Source organism: Neoarius graeffei, chromosome 5 (genome assembly GCF_027579695.1).
Source record: "Neoarius graeffei isolate fNeoGra1 chromosome 5, fNeoGra1.pri, whole genome shotgun sequence".
NCBI classification, from domain to species: domain Eukaryota; kingdom Metazoa; phylum Chordata; class Actinopteri; order Siluriformes; family Ariidae; genus Neoarius; species Neoarius graeffei.
The window spans coordinates 82552578-82574555 of NC_083573.1; the positions used below are offsets into that span (position 1 = coordinate 82552578).

Sequence of the window (21978 nt, forward strand, 5' to 3'; positions counted from 1 at the left end):
TTTGATAATAAATAAAAATTAAACATGTAGACCTAGGTATTTTATTTTTGTTCCATGTCTCCCCTTATGTCCAAGTCTCCCAACATAATGTCCCATGTCTCTCCTTAATGTCTCACATCTCCCCACAAAAAAAATAATGACAGAAGAAGTGAAGCCTGAAGGCTAGTATATGGGAAAAGCTGAGAAACTTGTGTTGTGGCAAGAGGGTATAATAAATATGAATGTGACGCTACCTGCAAATAATTTCACACAATCTACAAAAGCTGAAAACTTGTCCCACGTCTCCCCACTCTCCCCTACCTCTGTTTGAACATTGGAGCTTTCTAGACAACAGTGTTTTTTTCTTAAGCAAGATATAGTCACTGGATTGAAAAATAAACTTCATGGAAATCCTCTGTTTTGAAGTTATTACAGAGTTTTTTGAAGAGTGAATAAGCAAAATAACCTTGCAACAGGCTATGGGAAAAGGTTTGTGATTGATCATCTGCTTTGGTAATCAAATAGCCAATTTCTGTGAAAGAAGGCAGTTCTTGGCCTTGTTTACTGAAAAACATATCAGACCCTCTTTTTGAAATGATACAATAATACAATTGAGTCATACATATAACACAATCTAGCACAATATCTACTAAACCTACAAGCAGAAAAATATGGCAGTTATACAAAAATCCATAATTGTTTTGTCTAGAGAGTTTGGAGGCTAAAGTAAAACCAATATTAAGTCAGATTATTGCATTATCATGTCTTCATCTGCAGCAGGTATCTGTTGCTATGACCCTCCTAAGTGCTAGCAGTAAATGGTTCAAACAGGAAATTGTTCCTCATTTATCAGGAGACAGTTGGCCAGATGTGGGCTGCTCAGTGAGCAGGTTGTGTGCACAGTGTGCTGTGAATGCTTATTGTGGTCTTATCATTTTAGAAGACATAGTAACTATGCATGGGTACATCTTTAACTCGGTTTATACACTTTTTTGAGAACACTTTTGAGTATTCCTCCATATAGTCAAAAGCAGCTAGTATAAATGACCTAGCACGACTAAGCCCCCTTGTCTTACAAAGATATAGACTTTAATATTAAGCTTAAAATTTTGGCATCCACATCAAATTAATTGCCGTTCTCAATTTGATTAAAAGTGGACTATTTATTTATTTATTTAGACACAAGAAAGTACAAAGAAGCAAGGCTAGAGTTGAATTCTTTCTAGCCCAGACTGTAGATTCATGCAGTCTGTCAGTGGCTGTCATGTCAGATCACTGCACAGAGTGAAATGCTCTTGAAATTAAATCTTATTTTGGGCTGATTTTGTTCAGTTTGCTTTGGTGACGCATCTATAACACATCAGCAGTGACTGATAAGGTGCTTCTGAAATACTGTACTGTCGTGGGTATAATCAATGTGAATGAAGTGGATTATTTACTCTATCATAAATTTTCCCCACAACATGTCTTTTAAAAGTAGCTAGACTAAATGACCACTTAGTCTAAATGACTAAATGTACACTTAGTCTATGAATGAAAGTACAAGTTAGACAAAAGTACAGATGAGAGGCCCTTAAGTTTCGTCTTTTTTGGTTTGAATGAAAGGGAAGCAGTTTTTATGCTTACCATGTTTGATATTTGGTCGACTCATGGCATGAGCCTAGTAGGAAATTATGTACTTAAAACGTGTGTCTAATAGTTTCATCATTCTTATTACTGTATGCCATCACCGAGACCTTGTGATCAGAGGTGGACAGTAACAAAGTACATTTACTTGAGTACTGTACTTAAGTATACTTTTTGAGTATCTGTACTTTACTTGAGTTTTTTTTTTTTTTGGAAACTTATGACTTTAACTTCACTACATTTGAAAGGCAAATATCGTACTTTTTACTCCACTACATTTCTATCGAGGTCCTCGTTACTTGTTACTATGAAGTGGCTTTGAAAGTGGATGTTTTTTTCTTTTATTTTCTAAAACGTAATTGTTTTTTTTCGCAGGTGACACTGAGATAGCCTATCAGTAATCACTCGGGTCACGTCACATCCATAGACTGTATAAAATCAAGTTCAGTGATTTCTCAGCAGCATTATTTGAACACAATCAGTTGATGGCAGAATGGAAGGAGGTGCTTCTTCTGGGGAATGCACACACCCATGGTCATACCTAGAACCCATGTTTCAGTTTTCTGAAAGGATTAAAGATATGTTTTGTTTTAAATGTTTGCTTTGTTTGTCGAAAACGAACTACATCACGGCCTGCAAAAACTCGCCATCAAACCTGTGGAAGCATATCGAGGTAGATACATGTTTTATTCCAAGAGAAAGCTTGCAATGAAGTTGTCTGTGCTTTTAGGGCTAGTGATAACGTTGCAAACATAGCTATGCAGTCTGGTTAGTCAAATGACTTTTTATAGATTTGCCCGCCAAGTTGCCACAGTCTAGTCCACGGCTAACGTTAACACATAGCTAGTTAACTTGGACATTGTTAGTTAGCATGTAAAAACGGAGTTACGCTAACATGATTAACATTAACTTATCTGAAGTCCTTTCAGAAATGTTTTAGCATAATCTTGCCAAATAAACAGAATGTGGAAATCTTTATTTTCTAGCAGCATTATCTATCCAATATGAGTTCAAGTTTGAAAATAGTTTGCTAGCATGTCAGGTGGAGTTTCACTGACTAGCTAGCTTAACATTAAACCTCCATGATGGCACAGCATGCGTTCACTTTGTGAATTCACATTTCTGTCTTTGGTAACGGCATTAGGTTTTGTAAGCATTGTGGCAATAATCCAACAATGCATTGACAGAAAATTTACTTTTAATACTTAAACATTTTTAAAAGTAAGTACTTCAGTACTTTAACTTAAGTAAAATATTGACTGTACCGTACAACTTTCACTTGTATCGGAGTAACATTTGACCAGTGGGATCTGTACTTTGACTTATGTAATGAAGTTGGGTACTTTGTGCACCTCTGCTTGTGATACAATGGCTTACTCAGCTCTAATTGTGTAATTGTTAAGCTATAATTAGATATTGGATTTTAGCCAGCTCATCTTATCATGACCAGCTATCACTGCTTCCAGTTCTGCATTAGTTTTAAATGTAAAGGAATTCTCCAAAGCACAGATGCTTAAAACACATTTTGAAAAAATAAATAAATAAATAAATAAAAAGAAGTACAATAATACAGTAGGTCCATCAAGATCTCAATTATGTTGAGATCAGGGCTCAGTGGAGGTCATAGCTTTAGTTGCTGAAAACCTTATTCTTTATGATGCTGAAAATAGATAATTCTACAGTATAAAGTACACTCAGCTGACCACATAAACCTGCAGGCTATCCTATTATCTGCCGTCTACACTCTTGCACATATGGATTCACTATAATTCTGTCACTTGATGTTGCCTGACAAACTAATAAAAAATACAGTTGAACAAAAAACTTTTTTAAAGGTATGTTTGCAAAATAAATGCATTTAGAGGTTTGACAAATATATTTATTTCACCATAATTCTACCCATCTTTCATTTGCTAAATCTTGTACTATTGGCAGTTAAAAGCTCCTTTCCTTTTCAAACCAAGCTAGCTATCACAAGACTTCTTATACACAACTGAATATTCATTTCACTTAATGTTGTCCATGAATGCTATATTTAGCTGTTTCTTGCAGAAATAGGGGAAAACAAGCTATCATTTTCTCATTGTTAATTATTTCTCTCTCTCTCTCTCTCTCTCTCTCTCTCTGTCTCTCTCTCTTTTTAAGTGGTGACAGAATGCACAGTTTCATGAATCCATAAGCTACAATTATTTGCTGGATATTTACAAGCTAGTAATTGTTTGCGTGATGCATGTGTCAAGTGTTGCCACCCGTCCCGTAAAATACGGAATTGCCCTTTATTTGGCAATTAAATCTTGTGTCCTGTATTGAACCGATACAGGACGCAATTTGTTCTGTATTTTCGTAAATGTCCAATACACATGTCTGTCTCACACATATCAACACTAAATCTAACAATAATGAACAAAATAAAACAGGAAATACTCCGCTGCGGGATCTACCCAGGACACAAACCCCTCCCCTCTGTGTCCCGCTCTGTGCGTCTGTGCCTGGCTGCCTGCGTCACTGCGTGTGGCGCTGTCACGGTTGCCTAGAGACAGACAACACACACCAGCGCTGCTCAAAAAACCCGGGCCTTTTAAAAATGTCTGCTGCACCCGGGACTCCACCACGTCCTCAAAAGCGTAAACGCTTAGAAAAATACAGACGTGAGTGGGAAGAGGCACATCCTTGGCTGGATGAACTCAGGACTGTTGAGGGAAGGAGTGATGTTTTGCACTTTCTTGTTTTCTGCATTCTTGAATAAGCAGACATACATGTTTGTTGTGTTTTTGTTGTTTTTTGTTCTCTTTTTTCCTCTCTAAGTAAAAATGTCCCCAAGGTTCAGAGAGAGAGTCCCTACACCAAGAACAGTTATGCACTTACATTTATAGTGATATTAAGTTCTCAATATATTTAGATTATATTTTAAAAGTTCACTGTTGCCCACTTATACATTATACATTTTTACAGCATTGGCAATAAAGCATTTGTCTGTGAAGATTCTCAGTCATCCAGGTCATGGTAAACTGTGGGTGGTAAAAGAGAGCAACTGGACTTGCTTGAAGATTCTTGAAGACGTTTCACCTCTCATCCGAAAGGCTTCTTCAGTTCTGTCTGACTGGTAGGGAGCATCAGGTATAGATAGTTTTCGCTGACGTCACGGCATTCCAGGGAACGCCCCCCAGCCGCCATCTTGCGGGGCAAACAAAACAGACCATCGCCACTACCGGCTACGTTATCTCGGACGAATTTATGAAGTTATATAGTCAGTTTTCTAAAATAAAGATCAATGTTGGCAAAATCAAGCAAACAGAAGTATATAGATACATTAGACGACATCTCACGACAACGGTATGCAGCCAAACTGGCCTTGATTGGGGGAATTGACCCCTACGAAGTGGACAAAGATGCATTTTCAAGTGACTATGCAGGGCTGCCAAAGCCTGAAACTGCCAAAGCCTGCTCCAAAGCCTGAAACTGACTTCATCAAACTTTAAAGGCTGTCTGATATATACAACTTTATATATTCACAGCGCGCCTTTTGGCGGATGCCGCCTGAATCGCGCAGATCCGATTTTTTTTTTTTTGGGGGGGGGGGGGGGGGGGCGTTGGAGTGTCTGATTATAATTTCAAAGTAAATTCTGTATTAAAATTACTAAATAAGCAAATCCGTTACAGTCCATGAAACAGGAAGTATAAGGATGAGAAAAAAACAGTTTAAATCGGAAAGCTGCGCACATTTGCGCAGCCCAAGCGGTGTGCAGGACTGCGCAAATGTGCGCAGCTTTCCGATTTAAACTGTTTTTTTCTCATCCTTATACTTCCTGTTTCATGGACTGTAACGGATTTGCTTATTTAGTAATTTTAATACAGAATTTACTTTGAAATTATAATCAGACACTCCAACGCCCCCCCCTAAAAAAAAAAAATCGGATCTGCGCGATTCAGGCGGCATCCGCCAAAAGGCGCGCTGTTTGCATCCCAAACACAAATCAAATCATACAGAATAGACCTAAAATGTTTTTCAAAAATGACCCTTGCGTGAGTGAAGTGACAAGTTTCAAATAGAAACGTGACAAACGAGCGATATTAAGTGTACATTACAATGTAAACGTACACTCAGTGGTTCCAGTTAGGCATTCTCCAGAGATTGTTCACATGATGTTTTGGTTTCCAAAACCAAACTTAAACACAATTGATTGTTTATTTAAACAACTTACCACTTATAAAATGATCGGAGCAGACTTTGCTGTGTTTGGAAGGCTGATAATCCTTGCGGTTGATTCTGGCAAGCCATAGATTTCTCTTTTGTATGCTGAGTTTGTTTGCTCACCTTCGTGCTCCCGTACAGTGGGAATTCCATAAAAGCTCCGCTTGATTTCATCATTTGACCTATTACGACAGCCGTGAATGCAACAGGTGTGCACCATTGCTAGCTTTAAATAGCCTGCTTGGGTTCTTTTGAAGACTTTGTACTCGCGCGTTACAATGTGTGCTCAGTCACCTGTACGGTAAGCTTGACCCGCAAGATGGCCGCTACTAGGGAATCCCCGACTCTGTGACGTTATGTGAAAACTATCTATTTATCCTCTCATGGATGAAAAGCTCATCTAAGGTGTCACTGAGTCATCCTGTTGGTGTGGGTCAACTGGGGGCTGGTTGTGAACGGCCTCGAGAGTCGTTAGGATGATCAATGGATTGCCCGTTAGAGTGATCAATGGAATGCTGATTCTCTCTGTCCTCCTGTGAGTCACTGAAAACAGCTGGGTTTGGTGTGCATTCAGTTGTCTGGGAAGTGTGCCAAGGACTGCATTGTAGGTGGCTGATAAATGATGTCTTAGGCTACATCCACACGACAACGGCAACGAGATGTTATTTAAAAAAATATCGCGTCCAAATGGGCAACGATCAGTAAAATATCAGGTCCATATGGCAACGCAACGCTTGCTGAAAACGATGCAATACAAATGCCACACCTCTAGGGGCGCTGTAAGACGGTCCCTTCGGAGACACCAGAACAATAGAAGAAGAAAGGACGCATGCGCATAAACTATTATGCGTGAGACTTCATATTAGCCACAAAGTCAGGAAAATCTGTTCGTAAAATTACGTTATAATGACCAAATACAATGAAAAGTATTTTTCCAGTCTCACCTGTGAAAGGTAATCCCATGTGATCTCGTTTGGATGGTAAACCTGTTGGTACAGTTAAACGCAGCACATGAATGAGGCATCTTTATTCTCCGCTTTGACCTATCCAATATGGCGGCGAGGATGACGTATGATTCTACGCGGAAGGCGGCGTCTTTAATGGTCGGGAATAAATTGAATGCTACACGTTGATGGATTAATTTGTTGTTCTACGCCCTTTTTGAGGAATGTATTGTAGGACTTAAACCAACGTCTGAAGAGGTGAGATCGCTCCTTTTTTTCCCTATTTTTGCTGGCAGGATTGACTCTGCCCTAAGGGCTATTTTCTCTCTCTCTCTCTCTCTCTCTCTCTCTCTCTCTCATTTTGCACCATTACACAATAAATATTCACAGTGAAAATATTTTGTAAGCGCGTTTCATGAACCAAGTTATAGGATTTGTTGACAACTCGCATCGAGTTTGTTACACTTCTACCCGGCGTGAAGCACTGACAGTCATGTGGTTGTGACGTCATCGTAAACAAATCCGTTCTACTCATCCAGACGACTTCGCAACGGCAACGTTGCCAGATCTTTCCACTCTGGAACCCGTTCTCAAAAGATTGCGTTTTGGGGCACCCAAAACGCCGGTGCCGTGTGGACGCCAGGCCTAAACGATAAACAATTGTATCGGATTCACCTGAATCCATTGCCGTGTGGACAGGGCCTTAGACCCCCACCTCTGTTCAGTGATAGCCGTTCCAGGTTCACAAAAATGGCTTCTTTAACTCCTCACTCATACCAACGATCCTCTCTGGCTAAAATGCGTACATTGCAATCCTGAAATGAGTGTCCTTTGTTGTTAAGATGAAGCTAGACAGCAGAGTCCTGGCCTGAGGAACTGGCTCTCCTGTGTTGAGCCATGCGCCTGTGAAGTGGTTGCTTTGTCTCCCCAATATACGAGTCCGTGCATTCCTCACTGCACTGAATGGCATACACTACGTTGTCCTGTTTGTGTCTGGGTATTCTGTCCTTAGGGTGGACCAGTTTCTGCTTCAGAGTGTTACTGGGTCTGAAATGTACCGGAATGTTGTGTTTGTAGAAGATCCTCCTGAGTTTCTCAGATAGACCAGAAATGTAGGGAATGACGATGTTCTTGCGTTTGTTCCTGTTATCCTCCTTGTCCATTCTATTCCTTTTTCTGCTCTTGAGGAAAGACCAGTTGGGATACCCACAGTTCTGAAGTGCTTTCTTGATGTGATTCTGCTCCTTCTCTTTTCCCTCTATCGTTGTAGGGATATTCTGAGCCCTGTGTTGCATGGTCCTAATGACCCCCAATTTGTGTTCCAGTGGGTGGTGAGAGTCAAAGAGTAGGTACTGGTCTGTGTGTGTGGGTTTCCGGTAGACCTCAATGCTCAGGCTTCTGTCTTGTCTAATGTGTACATCACAATCCAAGAAGGCTAGATTATTCCCACTGACGTCCTCCCGAGTGAAGTTGATGTTAATATCCACTGCATTGATGTGCTTAGAGAAGGCTTCCACCTCATGGGTTTTGATTTTAACCCTGGTGTCATCCACATATCTGAACCAGTGGCTGGGAGCAACACCTGAAAAAGTGGTCAAAGCTTTATGTTCCACTTCCTCCATGTAAAGATTGGCCACAATAGGGGATACCAGTGAGCCCATGGCGCATCCATGCTTCTGTCTGTAGAAACTTTCATTAAACTGGAAATAAGTGGTAGTCAGGCAGAGGTCAAGCAGGGTGCAGATCTGGTCCGTGGTGAGGTTCGTTCTATCCAATAAGGTGCTGTCTTGAAGGAGTCGTTTTCGAACAGATTCAACTGCTTCTGTGGTGGGAATGCAGGTGAACAGAGAAGTGACGTCATAGGAAACCATGGTTTCATCTGCGTCTAGTTTGAGGTCTGCAACTTTAGTAGCAAAATCTTGGGAGTTTTTGACGTGATGTGGCGTATTCCCAATGAGAGGAGCCAGGATGGTGGCCAGGTGTTTGGCAATGTTGTAAGTAACCGAGTTTATACTGCTGATGATAGGTCTGAGTGGAGCTCCTTCCTTGTGAATCTTGGGAAGTCCGTATATGAGAGGAACGGCTTCCCCAGGGTACAATCTGTAGTACAGAGATCGGTTGATGGCTTGGTCCTTTTCTAGTTGTTGCAGGCAGCTAACAACTTTCTTTTTGTAACAACTTGTGGGGTCCCGCCTCAAGGTTTCATAGGTGGTAGTGTCGCTGAGGAGACTGGTCATCCTGGAGTGGTAGTCCGCTGTGTTTAGCAACACTGTGCATCTCCCTTTGTCAGCAGGAAGGATGGTGATGTTCCAGTCTCTTTGAAGCAATGTAAGAGCCCTCCTTTCTTGGATGGTGAGGTTGGAGGGGGGTACTTTCGCACTGGACAGAGCAGCTGATATCTTCAGTCTAAGTTGTTCTGCCTCTGTGTTGGTCAGATTGTTGTTTCTGATGGCTGACTCTGTGGCTGTGATGAGGTCTACCACTGGTATCCGCTCTGGTGAAACTGCAAAGTTAAGTCCCTTGGATAGAACAACTTTCTCTGGTTGGGTGAGTACCCTGTCGGATAAGTTCTTCACCCATATCTCTTCTATGTCCAGTTGTGTAGCCTGGTCAGATTTCTTCCTCCAAGTCAGCACTTCTGTCTTGCTGGAGGAGGTGGTTTTAGACAGCAAAGTTTGAAATTTGTGCATCTGTCGTTCCTTGCCTTTGGTATGTTGTGAAATCTGTGCCTTCTCAGCGAACTCAGAGACTCATTCCAAAACTTCACTGGGAAGAAGTACTGTCAATTCTTCAAACATCAGTTCAGTCTTGTTCTGGAGAGCATCGATGGTGAAATGTACTTGTCTCACTCTCTTGTTGAGAAGCTGCTTCTGGGCTTTCTGGAGGATTATTTCAGCTCTATGTCCTTTGACCATTGAAAACAGGTGTAGGCTAGTGGGGATAATGTTGGATTGTCGGCATCTCAGGTTGAAACGCAGGTGGTTTCTGTAGTCTGCCAGTTTTCTGGAAATCCTCTCATACTCCCGCACCAGTCGAAGGGTTCTCATCCCAAAGTGAGTGGAAACATGTCTGTGAAGATTCTCAGTCATCCAGGTCATGGTAAACTGTGGGTGGTAAAAGAGAGCAACGTCCTAAGATATCATTTATCAGCCACCTACAATGCAGTCCTTGACACACTTCCCAGACAACTGAATGCACACCAAAACCCAGCTGTTTTCATTGACTCACAGGAGGACAGAGAGAATCCATTCCATTGATCACTCTAACGGGCAATCCATTGATCATCCTAACGACTCTCGAGGCCGTTCACAACCAGCCCCCAGTTGACCCACACCAACAGGATGACTCAGTGACACCTTAGATGAGCTTTTCATCCATGAGAGGATAAATACCTGATGCTCCCTACCAGTCAGACAGAACTGAAGAAGCCTTTCGGATGAGAGGTGAAACATCTTCAAGAATCTTCAAGCAAGTCCAGTTGCTCTCTTTTACCACCCACAATAAAGCATTTCAAGCTTTAAGTATGAGTAATTGCTTTCTTGATCACCCCTTTACTAAAAACACCTACAAAATAAAACATACCACTGCTGCGGGCACCCCACCCCATGGGAGTCGTGCCCGTGGTGGTCATGGCCCCAAGGAGCCGTGGTGGGCGTCCCTTATTTTGCTTTCTGAATGGTGGCAACCCTAGTGTCAACGTTTGCATGTGTTAGCAAAGTCCAGGAGAAACAACAGTACTCAAGTAAAGTGCCGAGGCAAATAACAAGAATTCTGCTTTGGAGACGTGTTTTATTTTCCTGTTTAATTGTTTGAGGTTATTGATTGGCTTGTTCTCTTGGGTGCCTCCCGATGGGTTTCCAGGTGAAAGAAAATAAAATATTGGAGGTCAATTTTGATAGTTTTGCTTTACATTGCTTGTGATTAAGTGCATATCTGGTAACTTTATTACAGTGAACTGATATTGCTTAAATGATGAGGTTGTATTGTGATGTGTTTCTGGTGCCTTTAATGCCATTGAGATTTTCTAAGCAATAAATAGACAGTGAATGAAAAATAGTTTGTCACTTTATGTTGTTCAGGAGGGCTGTTTTAAGCAGTTAGTGGAGAAATCAAAATATTCTTGAGCCACAACTGCCTTGTCGTACATGCCACGCAAATATAATAATGTGTATTATTATATTTAATAATAATTATCAAATATAATACTATATATTATGTAGTATTATAAAATAATACTATAATATTTTACTCTCTCTCTCTGTCTGTGTATATATATATATATATATATATATATATATATATATTACTAATATATAATATATTACTATCTTTTGTATACATGGATATATGTATACCTTATCATTGCTATCATGACTTAAGCTATTCGTCTATTTATTTGCTTAATAAGTTGTTTTAAAGGAATAATAGTTTTTATTATTGGTAAAATAATTTTTTATTTAAAAAAATATATATTTTTTGGAAATAAAGATGAATGATGAATAACTTCAGAATTAGGAATGATAAATACTACTCATAAACTAGCAATGTCCACATTTGCGTCTTTCAGCATCACAAAAACATGTTCCCTTTTAGCATCTTCCATTTTCTTACCTAAGAAAATGACACTGAGGTTTGTGTAGCTTTGGGACAGCATCAGTCCTAGGGAGTTTAGCGGTCAAGGGTGATGGTGCCATAGTCACCAGGCCAATAGACACTGCAGTATATAATATGTTTCCTTTGTTTTCTTTAACGCATTATATAGCGGAGACCAAGATTTGTTTCAAGTACTACCATGGAGTGAGCGGAGCACTGAGAGCCACCACCCCCTGTGTCACTGTGAGAAACCCATCTGCTATTGTGAGTACACACACACATACATGATTGCTGTTGTCTCAGACCCTAATTAAAACATGACATGATGATAATTTGGGTCAATGAGTCTAGTGACCTTGTGGCTCTGTTTACATTCAAAGCCCATGAATTGACATAGATTTTAGAAATGCTCAAGTAAACAGGTGAAAGGGGTATGTTATGTCTGTCAGAAGAAGCAGTCCATGGACTCTTGTTCAAATGCTCAATTTTTCACATTTGGATAACAACACAACTTTATTTTCACCAAAAAAATGAGTGAAACAATTTTTCCAATACTGCAAAAATAAATAGAAGGGCACATGGTACAGTGCATACCTCTGCCAAACCACATATCCTGGATCCACATACATATCCAGAGTTGCATCGAAATCTAAACAATTGTTCCCTGGCCCATGGCCCATCATTCTTCAAAATTTCATCAAAGTCCATTGGGAAAAGACAAACAAAGAAACAGAGGTGAAAACATAATCTCCTATCTTTGACTTGCAAGTGACGTCAAAACAAAATAGAAACCCAGATGTCAGCCATGTTGGTTGAGATACAAATGCGGGTCAAGCGACATTCCATACAAAACATAGTCACACGTGCGCAATTCTCTTTGTTTTTCCACTGCTTTAAGCATTCTTTTAGCTATGCCATACCTTTGTGCTGTATATGGTTGTGGTCACAACAGTACTCGTGACCGTGGCATGTTCCGATTTTTTAGAATTCTGTCTGTGATTCGGAAAGAGGGCAAGGAAACTCTGAGGCTTAGTACAGAGAGGAGACGAGGGAATCAGGACACTTTGTCCCATGGCCATTTCGTCCAATTGTTAAGACATTTCATCCAAAACCTTTGTCATATGCACTAGCAATTATTTTATATTTCAGGTATTCCGGTGTTAACCGAACAAAAGCCCTCGCGAGAGCGCTGTTCTGCACCTAAAGATTTAACATGATCCAGCCGGAAACATAGACATGCACGGGCCTACATGGTTACTCCCCTTAGTATGCTCTTTAGTGTCAAAGTGCACGTACTATGGCACTCATTTGCTTTACAAAAATGTGTTTTTCTTCAGTCAAATTCCATTGAGAATTCCTCCTTTTTTCAAACAAATACCTGAAATATAAAATAATTGAAAGTGTGTATGAAAAAGGCTTTGGACGAAATGTCTTAACTATTGGACAAAAAGGCATCGGACGAAATGACCTGTATTCATACTCGATGGTCGGTAGAAGCGTCTTATCTTCAGAAATGTCTGACTTTTTAAAATAATATGGGTCAAAACCACACATATCTATGTTCGCTCGACCGTTCAAATTGTGGTAATACTGAGAAAATTCCGCATTGTTTACAGACACGCTTTCAGCGGCTGCCATCCCAGTTGCTTTGTATATCCACCATCATGGTGGACGTTCATGACGTGGCCCATTTTAAACATGTGGTTGCAAGTCATCTATAGTTAACTACTGTATGAGAGGAGGTGTGCAGGCATGAGAGACAGACATGGTTCTTTTGTGTGCTTGGTTTATAATTCTTCTATTTTTATTTGTGCTTCTTTTTAAACATTATTCAATTTTCCATCCATTTCAAGAGAAACATGGGTAAGGTAGAAAAAAGACAAAGACAGAAGGTGGGGTTTGAACAATGGCTGTCTAGAACTTCAAGCTCCATTTTTACAGACACTACATCAAGAAGCTGAAGTGATCATTTCACATACATCAAGAATCTCAATGGGTTGTTCAGAAGTGGACAAATTTGTTGGTACTTTTACAGCTTCCAGAAAAGTGATGAAATTAAAAACAGTTTTCTCATGTATACTTGCATGCCTTTGGTATGTCATAGAGTAAAGAAAAAAATGTGAAAAGAGATTTGTATTGTTTATTTTACAAATATATTCTAAAATAACCTGGACTGATTTGTTGGTACCCTCAGGAGAGATTAGAAATAAATGGATTCCAGTGATATTTCAAACTAACTGTTTTCTTTAATTAGTGTCATAGATGTCTTCAATCTTGTAATCAGTCATTCAGTCTATTTAAATGGAGAAAAGTCATCACTCTGCCGTTTGGTATCATCATGTGCACCACATTGAACATGGACCAGAGAAAGCAAAGGAGAGAGTTGTTTGAAGAGATCAGAAAGAAAATTATAGACAAGCATGTCAAAGGCAAAGGCTATAAGACCATCTCCAAGCAGCTGTGACTTAAGTTGCAAATATTATTAAGAAGTTTAAGTTCCATGGGATTGTAGCCAACCTTCCTGGACGTGGCCACAAGAGGAAAATCGACCACAGATTGAACAGAAGGATAGTGCCAATGGTAGAAAAAAGAGCCAAGGACAACTTCCAAAGAGATAAAAGTTCAACTCCAAGGTCAAGGTACATCAATGTCTTTTTGTACCATCCATCACTTTTTGAGTGACAGTGAGCTCAATGGAAGAAGACTCAGGAAGACTCAATTGTTGAAAGAAAAACTTTTAAAAAGACAGACTGGAATTTGCTAAAATGCATATTGACAAGCCACAATGCTTCTGGGAGTATGTCCTTTGGACAGATGAGACAAAAGTCAGGCTTATTGGCAAGTTACATCAGCTCTATGTCAACAGAAGAAAAAAATTAAGCTTTCAAAGAAAAGAACACCATATCTACTGTGAAACACAGAGGAGGCTTGGTTATGTTTTAGGGCTGCTTTGCTGCATCTGTCACAGGGTGCCTTGAATCTGTGCAGGGCACAATGAACTCTTAAGGCTATCAAGGCATTCTGGAGTGAAACGTACTACCCAGTGTCAGAAAGCTCTGCCTCAATCGCAGGTCATGGGACTTCCAAGAGGATAACCCCCCAAAACACACACCTAAATGCCCCCAAGAATGGCGAAGAACAAGCACTGAACTATTCTGAAGTGGCCGTCTGTGAGCCCTGATCTGAATCCTATCAAACATGTTTGCAGTGATTACCTCTACAGGTTGTGCAACAATATATTAGATTAAGGGGCCCATCATTTTTGTCTATGCCATTTTCATTTTTTTATTATTTAAAATATTGTGTTGATTCAAAAATCAAAAGCAAAGTCTGATTGTTTATTCCATATTTAATAAAAACAATGGATGACAATTAAATTTGTCCACATGTGTATAGCACATCAAGACTCCCTCATCCTTATCTTCTCACTTGCTTGTAGTGTATTGACTACACTTGGCTGGTGTATTAGCTCCCAATTTTCCCGATATTTCCTCAAAATATCCATTCTCAAATGTAACATAAAGATAAGTCTTTCCACTGAGTACATGTTGTTTACAGTTTCAATCCATAGCATTTTTGTTGGGGGTTCTTGTTGCATCCACCTTCTCGTTATAACTCGTATTTTTACTAGCTACCAGTAGTAATTTAAGTAGGTATTTATTATGTTTTCCCCACTAGTTGAAGCACTTAACTGAGATAAAGGTGCAACCATGAAAACACAAACATAATTCCAAATCTATCTCTATGACTTCTAATCTCCCTTCGGTACAATTCAGTTATTGGGTAGCCCCAAAAATATGGAAGCATTCAGCCTTCTGGGTGCCACACTGTCACAAGTATATCCCCTGATAATGCCTTTTATCAAGTAATGCTTTTCTTTTAGGGGTGTAGAAAAACCTGAACAGACATTTCCAGTTGAACTCCCTCAAAAGTCTTCAGTTTGATATTGTAAACAACCAACCACAACAACAACCAGTATCCCAATCTTCCTCTGAAATTGACATATTGCATTCTTTCTCACATTTTAATTTTACATTGGTTGATAATCATCTTTTATTTATTTGTATTCTCCTGTATATCCTGGAGATCAGCTTCCTGTTTTCCCTCATTTTGGATTTTTATGCTTTTTACAGACATAAAACTAAACCAGATTTGTTTACTGACTGTAAAATGCCCTATTTTATATATTAAAACTTTAAGTAAAGTGTTGAGTCTTTTAATAATTATCGGTATATGCAACGTGTTGAAACACCCATACATTTAAAGGTTAAAGGAGTGTGTCCTCCAGAGGATAGAAATTCTCTTATTTTTATCCACCAAATCCAAAGCCTTTTAACATTATTGGTTGATTATGAAGCTGTCCATTAAAAGATCATTTATCCACTAATCCACGGTGAATATAACAGAGAAAGATATTCTATATATAATGTCCTGGAGTGTAGTTTCAACCAGTTTTAGTGGCTTGTAGTTATTGAATGAATGTTGCATTCTTTGGCTCACAAACCAGGCTTCTAGGTTTCACTAGAGAGTCTGGTACTTTCCCTCACTAAACTTTGCCTGTAACTAGCAACTTTTACAAAAAGAGACAGACGGGCATTGCAAATGGATGTCAAATATGTTTTAAGCTAAACTATCTTATTGTGCATTGTTGAAGAACTAAATCTCATTTCTGAGTGAGCAGGGGGAAAAAAAAATAATTCTCCAGACAGTAACTCTTTATACCGTAGTATCAACAATGGACAAGATACAGTGTGTACCATTTCACAATGGTACATGCTTTTTTTGTTTGTTTGTTTTATCTTGGCTGTAACCCAAGATTATGGAACAACTGTGAACCAAATACTTCATATACGCTGAAGTTATGAGCAATTTAGCGAGTATTTCCTTTCAGGTGATATCTATTACTGTTTTGTAGAGGTGACTCACACATAGAAAACAATACATTTATAGAACACTGAGATCTAAGGGAATTCATTACACACACACACACACACACACACACACCAAGGACAGACAAGACAGCCATAGAGGCTTTTCTACAACTGTTCAAGCCTTTTACAAAATGCATTACAAACTTATACTTTCATACACATGGAGACCTGATGGCATAAACCTTTTTAACATTCACCTTGTTCCAAAAAACCTGTTTGTGTCTTGATGTTCAAAGCTTGCATGAAAGTATGTATACAAGGACTTGCTTATCAGATAGTAGCCTTCAAGATTCTGAAGCTGGTGGTCAGATAACAGTTCAAAAAGCTGTCAGGTCAGGAGCCAACCAAGAAAAACATGTTCGCATACAACTTATCTGCAGCAGTTTGTATATACTGAATATCAGTGTTATGTAACAAGCATACGTTTACTTGAATGCTCCGTATGCCCTGTTGTGCACCAACATAGTTTAACTACATCCAACTCTACCAATACACTCTTTGGATAAGATTGGTGTGTTATAAATAATTTGACCACCTTTTTAAAACTTATTCAGCATTGCTCTCTTCATGTGTCAAGTATATGCTTTATGATTAGACATGATTAGACTTACTGGGCTCATACTAGGCTGAATTAAGCTAAGCAATCACAATCAGGCTTAGAAGTCACACGGTATGGTAATGTGGGAATTTTCAAAACACTGAAAGTCTTCAGGATGTGAATTCTTTAGGCTACAGAGACTTTCCCAGTTTTGAAAATACCTGATAGATATTAGATTTTAGCCTCCAATCTAATATCACAACCAGCCATCCGTGTGTCAGATGCTCCATCTGTAGAATAACAGAGGCTGAGGCTACCTTTGATAGAAACCCAATTTGTGATGGCTGTTTTTGTTGCAGGCTGCGTCAGTTCATATTGTCACTTCACAATTGATAGATTGAATTCTGAGAAAAATGTATACTGTTCCTAGTCTGCTGCCTTTAGGGCAGCTGTCCACTGTTCCGTCTATAAGATTAATGTGTCACCTTTTATTTGTCTCACTGACCCGCTGTTGTTGTTGTTTTTTTTTCTTTCCCAGCTTACAATGCTTCTCTTTCGCTAAATTAAATTAGAAAGTGGAGTGGTTTTAAAAGTCATGGCAATCAATCACTGCATGTCCAGTTTTGTCCTTAGTTAGTGCCTGGCATGTTGATGCAGACTCCATCGTTTACCATACTAACCTCATCCACACACTTATTTTGCTCTCTGAAACATAAATAGTCAATCTATTGTCCTTTCAATATCATTATCCCTGGTTAGCATTCAGCTGAAGGGTTTCCGGAGATAGAGTTACTGTAGACCACTGCTATTGTGCTGCCGCCACCCCAGGAAATGCTGAGCACCCCGAACTTGATCTCTGTGCCCTTTCTGGGAGCCGCATTTAAAAATAACTGCTGGCGGAAGCATGCACAGAAAGGCCAGGTGTGAAAAAGAAAGTGAGAGCCTGGATGGCAGGCAAATGGACTGCACACTTCTCCATCTATACATGTCTATACCTGTTTACACACTCTCTCCAGTGTTAAGTCTAAATCAGACTGAATTTGGGCTGATGTCACCCAGGCAGGCTGAAGGCAAGAGGAAAAGGAGGAAGAGGAGTGAGTGTTCTGTCACCTGGATGTCTGACTTGGTGAAGGTACATTATCCTATTACTGTTATAATGCTGAGTTAGAGTGGTGGAGGTATGATGATGTGGATGTACAGTAGATGGGCAGGGTTCAAGTAAGGCAGCAACTTTCATGCAGAATTTTACATGTGATCTCATTGAACTTTGATGAAACTGGTGAATCGATAAAGAACCACTCTCAGCTCGCTCTCTGATTTATTTCTATTTGGGTGTGTGTTCATTTGCCAGGCTACCATTTTGGAGTTGATCAATGCACCCAATGTGTTATTGTTATCATTATCTGGATGATCTGTATTATTAATATTATTATTGCAAGTTAGCATTCTGTGACTCACAAGATGATTGATAAAGTGTGATTGTAAAAGTTGAACTTACTATGTATTACTCAGAGGTAAAAGAGAAGAAAAAGTTTCAACTTTCACCTACTTGCATTCTAGGTTCATTTTACAATTTGTCATTTCATTCATGAACGTTGATCAGATTGATTAGGCTTCGACTTGCTTTTAACTCAGCGTATGGAAATGCAAGATGGCAGCTTGTTTAGCAAGTTTATCGAGCAAGCCTGAAAATAATTAACATGATGTGTGCGCTTGGTGCAATACTGCAAGGAGTAGGAACGGTATGGTACAATGTCATGTGATTTACACAACAGACTGAACAAACCAGAGCTGTGTCTCAAATCACATACATCTGTAATAGTCATTTTAATATGATTATGGCGAACCAATTTTCTTATTAGAAATCGAGTTAGAATTTTTTTAAAGCTCTCATTGCCTTCAAATCTACTGAAGTGCCCATTTTGTGTAACAATATACTGGATGTATTTAACATCTGCATGATTTCCCAAAAATAAATATGCATCCCAAAAATAGATGGCATGAAATCGCAAAACATTTTGCAGGTCAACATGGAAACCTAACACACAGAGATCTTTTGGCATTGACACAGGCAAGTAAGTGCATGCGTAATCATGTGTAAATTATACACCAGGGCTTTTTACTATATTTCCATGACATTTGAGTTTTATAGATGGATGGGTGGCACTTAAAGTCTCGCCCTGAAAATAAGATTTTGATTGTGCTGCATTCACTCATCACATGTGGCTTTACTCAGTTTCAATACTGTCAGGGAAAAAAAAAGATAAAGAAAGAAAAAAAAATTCAGCATCATCTCACTTTCCTAGCAGCAGATGGGAGGAACATGTTTCTGGGAAAGAGGTGTGTTTTTGCCTGACTGTCTCTGGCACATGCAGCTCATGCCTTATCTCAATGTAAGCACATTCAGGCAGTGTTGTTCTTTTTGTCCTTTAGGATCAAATGACTGAGGCTTTGATGCTGCTGCTGACAGGACAGAGTGGCGTAGTCTTTCTTTCCTGAAAGTGATTCAATGATTAAGCGCTGCTCCAAGTTGTTTCTTGAGAAGGATGATGGAGAGGATGAGGATGACGATGACATTTGCAGTTTCTTTTATTAAGGTTGAGATTCTGAGCAGGTAGAATCCCAAATTAACACAAAACTATTGTTCCTGGTTTTAACAAGCTAGGCAAAATCAGTTGTGCTATGGATGTATATATTAATAAGAGTGGGACTGACTGTACTCCCAGAGTGTGGGTTCATTTGCATGTGATCTTTTATTGCAATGGAATATGTATGAGGTGAGCAGATGAAGGTGGCTGGTTTTGTATTCCTACATAAGTGAGACTGTCAGGACCGTGCTATATGTACAGTCAAAGTGGCTTTCTCTCCAAGCAGTTCAGAAATCAGTTAGGGGAAGATGGAAGATCGTGGGTGAGCATGAACGAGCCCCAGTGTACCTCAGGTCATCCTGCAAATCCATGGTCTGGTTGATAAATAGATGTATATTTATGTACGATGCTCTCTGCTGTTGAAATTTGCTGACTCACTGCTGCATTAGGATTTATCCATCATCCAGCAAGGCCTGCCTCCTCTTTCTTCCTTTCTCACACCATCACTTCCCCCTTTTCCATCTCAGTGTAGGTTTATATTGAAAATCTACATAAAAAGGAAACGGAAGCTCATTGTCCTTCATATGGATGGCTCTTAATACAATTCGACACAGATTTAAGTTGTATGTGCTTTGACTGAGCTAAAATGCTGACACTGGATCCACTAAACGTGTCTTACACTTGACTGGGGGCATAAATAGTAGGAACATGTCTTCTCAGTACATTTTCTTCACAATGAGTGAGAACAGAACACCTCTTTACTGCAAAGGCAGTATGATAATAAAATGTCTATTATTATTAATTGGTGAGAATTTGGTTTGAAATGTATTCTGTTTTGTCTTTTGGTAGTGCCATTACTCTCTAAAGCATCCTTGGGTTGGTGAAAGGAGCTATATAAATTAAACTTGTTGTTGTTTGGATGAAAAGGGGCTTTTTTTATTTGAAGCCATTCTTTTTCAGCTCTGAGTGTCCTTCATAAAAAAAAAAAAATTCCACTCTGAAACACATTAACTGCATCATACTGGTGTGTTTACTGATTCTGTTTCTAATTTGTTAGTTGGTGCTGCATTTCCATTATATCTGTGAGACTCTAATGTCACAGGAGGACACTGATAGGACAGTTACAATGGTGTTTAATAGGAGAAAATAGTCAACATTAGTAAATCTCACCTTCTTGATATTTGTCAGTCAAAACAAGCAACTTATAGTCCTCCACATTAGTGTCTAATGAAAATGTAATGATATTGTTTGATTCATATTTTCCTCATTATATAGTTCATTCATCGAAATCATTAAATTGTTAGTACCTGGTTTTGAATAGATAGCCTTCCTTTATGTCTATCTATTTGACTTTTTTCTCCTTTTCCTTTTATCCTTTTGTCATACAGTGCTAATATTGTATGGTTTCTGTGTCTGACTTAATTTTTATATATCTTACTTTTATTCTTCAACACATACATTAATTCATATCAGCATAAATTTTTCTATTGTTTACTCTTATTATAGTGTATTGTAATTTTTATAGTGTAATTTTTGTATTACCATGTTTTAGCATGTAGAGGTTAGGTGGCAATTGGGATGCAAGTCCTGTTGCTTTCCCCTACCACATTTCATTTGTTTGTAATTACATTACATTACATTACAGGCATTTAGCAGATGCGCTTATCCAGAGCAACGAACAACACACCCAGAGCAGCCTGAGGAGCAGTTGGGGGTTAGGCGCCTTGCTCAATGGCACTTCAGCCATTCCTGCTGGTCCAGGGAATCAAACTGGCAACCTTTTGGCCCCAAAACTGCTTCTCTAACCATTACGCCATGGCTTCCCCATGGAACTTAGTTATTATAATTAATTAGTTATCTTCAATTTTTTTTGTTTTGTTTTTGTTTGTTTGTTTGTTTGTTTGCTTGCTTTGTTTTCTGTGTAAATGTGGCAAACTCAATAAACTTAAACAATCTCATACACAAATGAAAACAGTCAAGTTTGACTGTTAGTTCCAAAGACTCAGCTTGGCTAGTTGACAATCTCCAAGGTAAGATGCATGATGGTGTTTGTGGTATTAGCATGAAAGTTAAAGTTTTGGAAGCTGATCTGTTTGAGCAGTATACAGATAAAGAGATGAAAAGACTAAAGCGCTGCTCCATCAATCTCTTTATGTATAGATGGTGTGCATGCTAAACTCACTGGCACTACTATCAGCAGTGGTAAACAGTTTAACAAAGTGAACATAGACCATGTGTCAACTCAGAACTAATTATAAAGATTAATATGCCAGTCATTAAGGGTAATATAGAATAGTTCATACCAAATCCATTATCTGTTCCTCATCTGATAGAATAAAGATGCAATTCCGATTCACAGTGCATCATTCAACTGATAACTTTTTTTCTCATCTCTCCCCACCCTGCCATGTGAGCTTAATTTAGTTTCAGTGGCAGAAAGCCCGTGGACGCACTTTATCTGCTGGGATTTGAGGCTCCAGCAGATTATTTTAATCTGGCTGTGTATTTGAGTAGTCTGTGAAAAGTATGGTGTTACTGTGCATCTATGTCATGGGGGGAGTCTTCTCTGTTTGACAGTCAACAGAAC

At 39.2% G+C, this 21978-nt stretch overlaps 1 protein-coding gene across 1 annotated transcript in view; it reads left to right on the forward strand.

Annotated features, from left to right (window-relative positions):
• LOC132887093 (E3 ubiquitin-protein ligase HECW1) overlaps window positions 1-21978 on the forward strand; it is a 179199-nt gene that overhangs the window by 18762 nt on the left and 138459 nt on the right. Inside the window, exon 4 of the mRNA XM_060922463.1 lies at window positions 11504-11598. Within this exon, the coding sequence (XP_060778446.1) occupies window positions 11504-11598 (95 nt within the window). The remainder of the gene's footprint in view (window positions 1-11503; window positions 11599-21978) is intronic.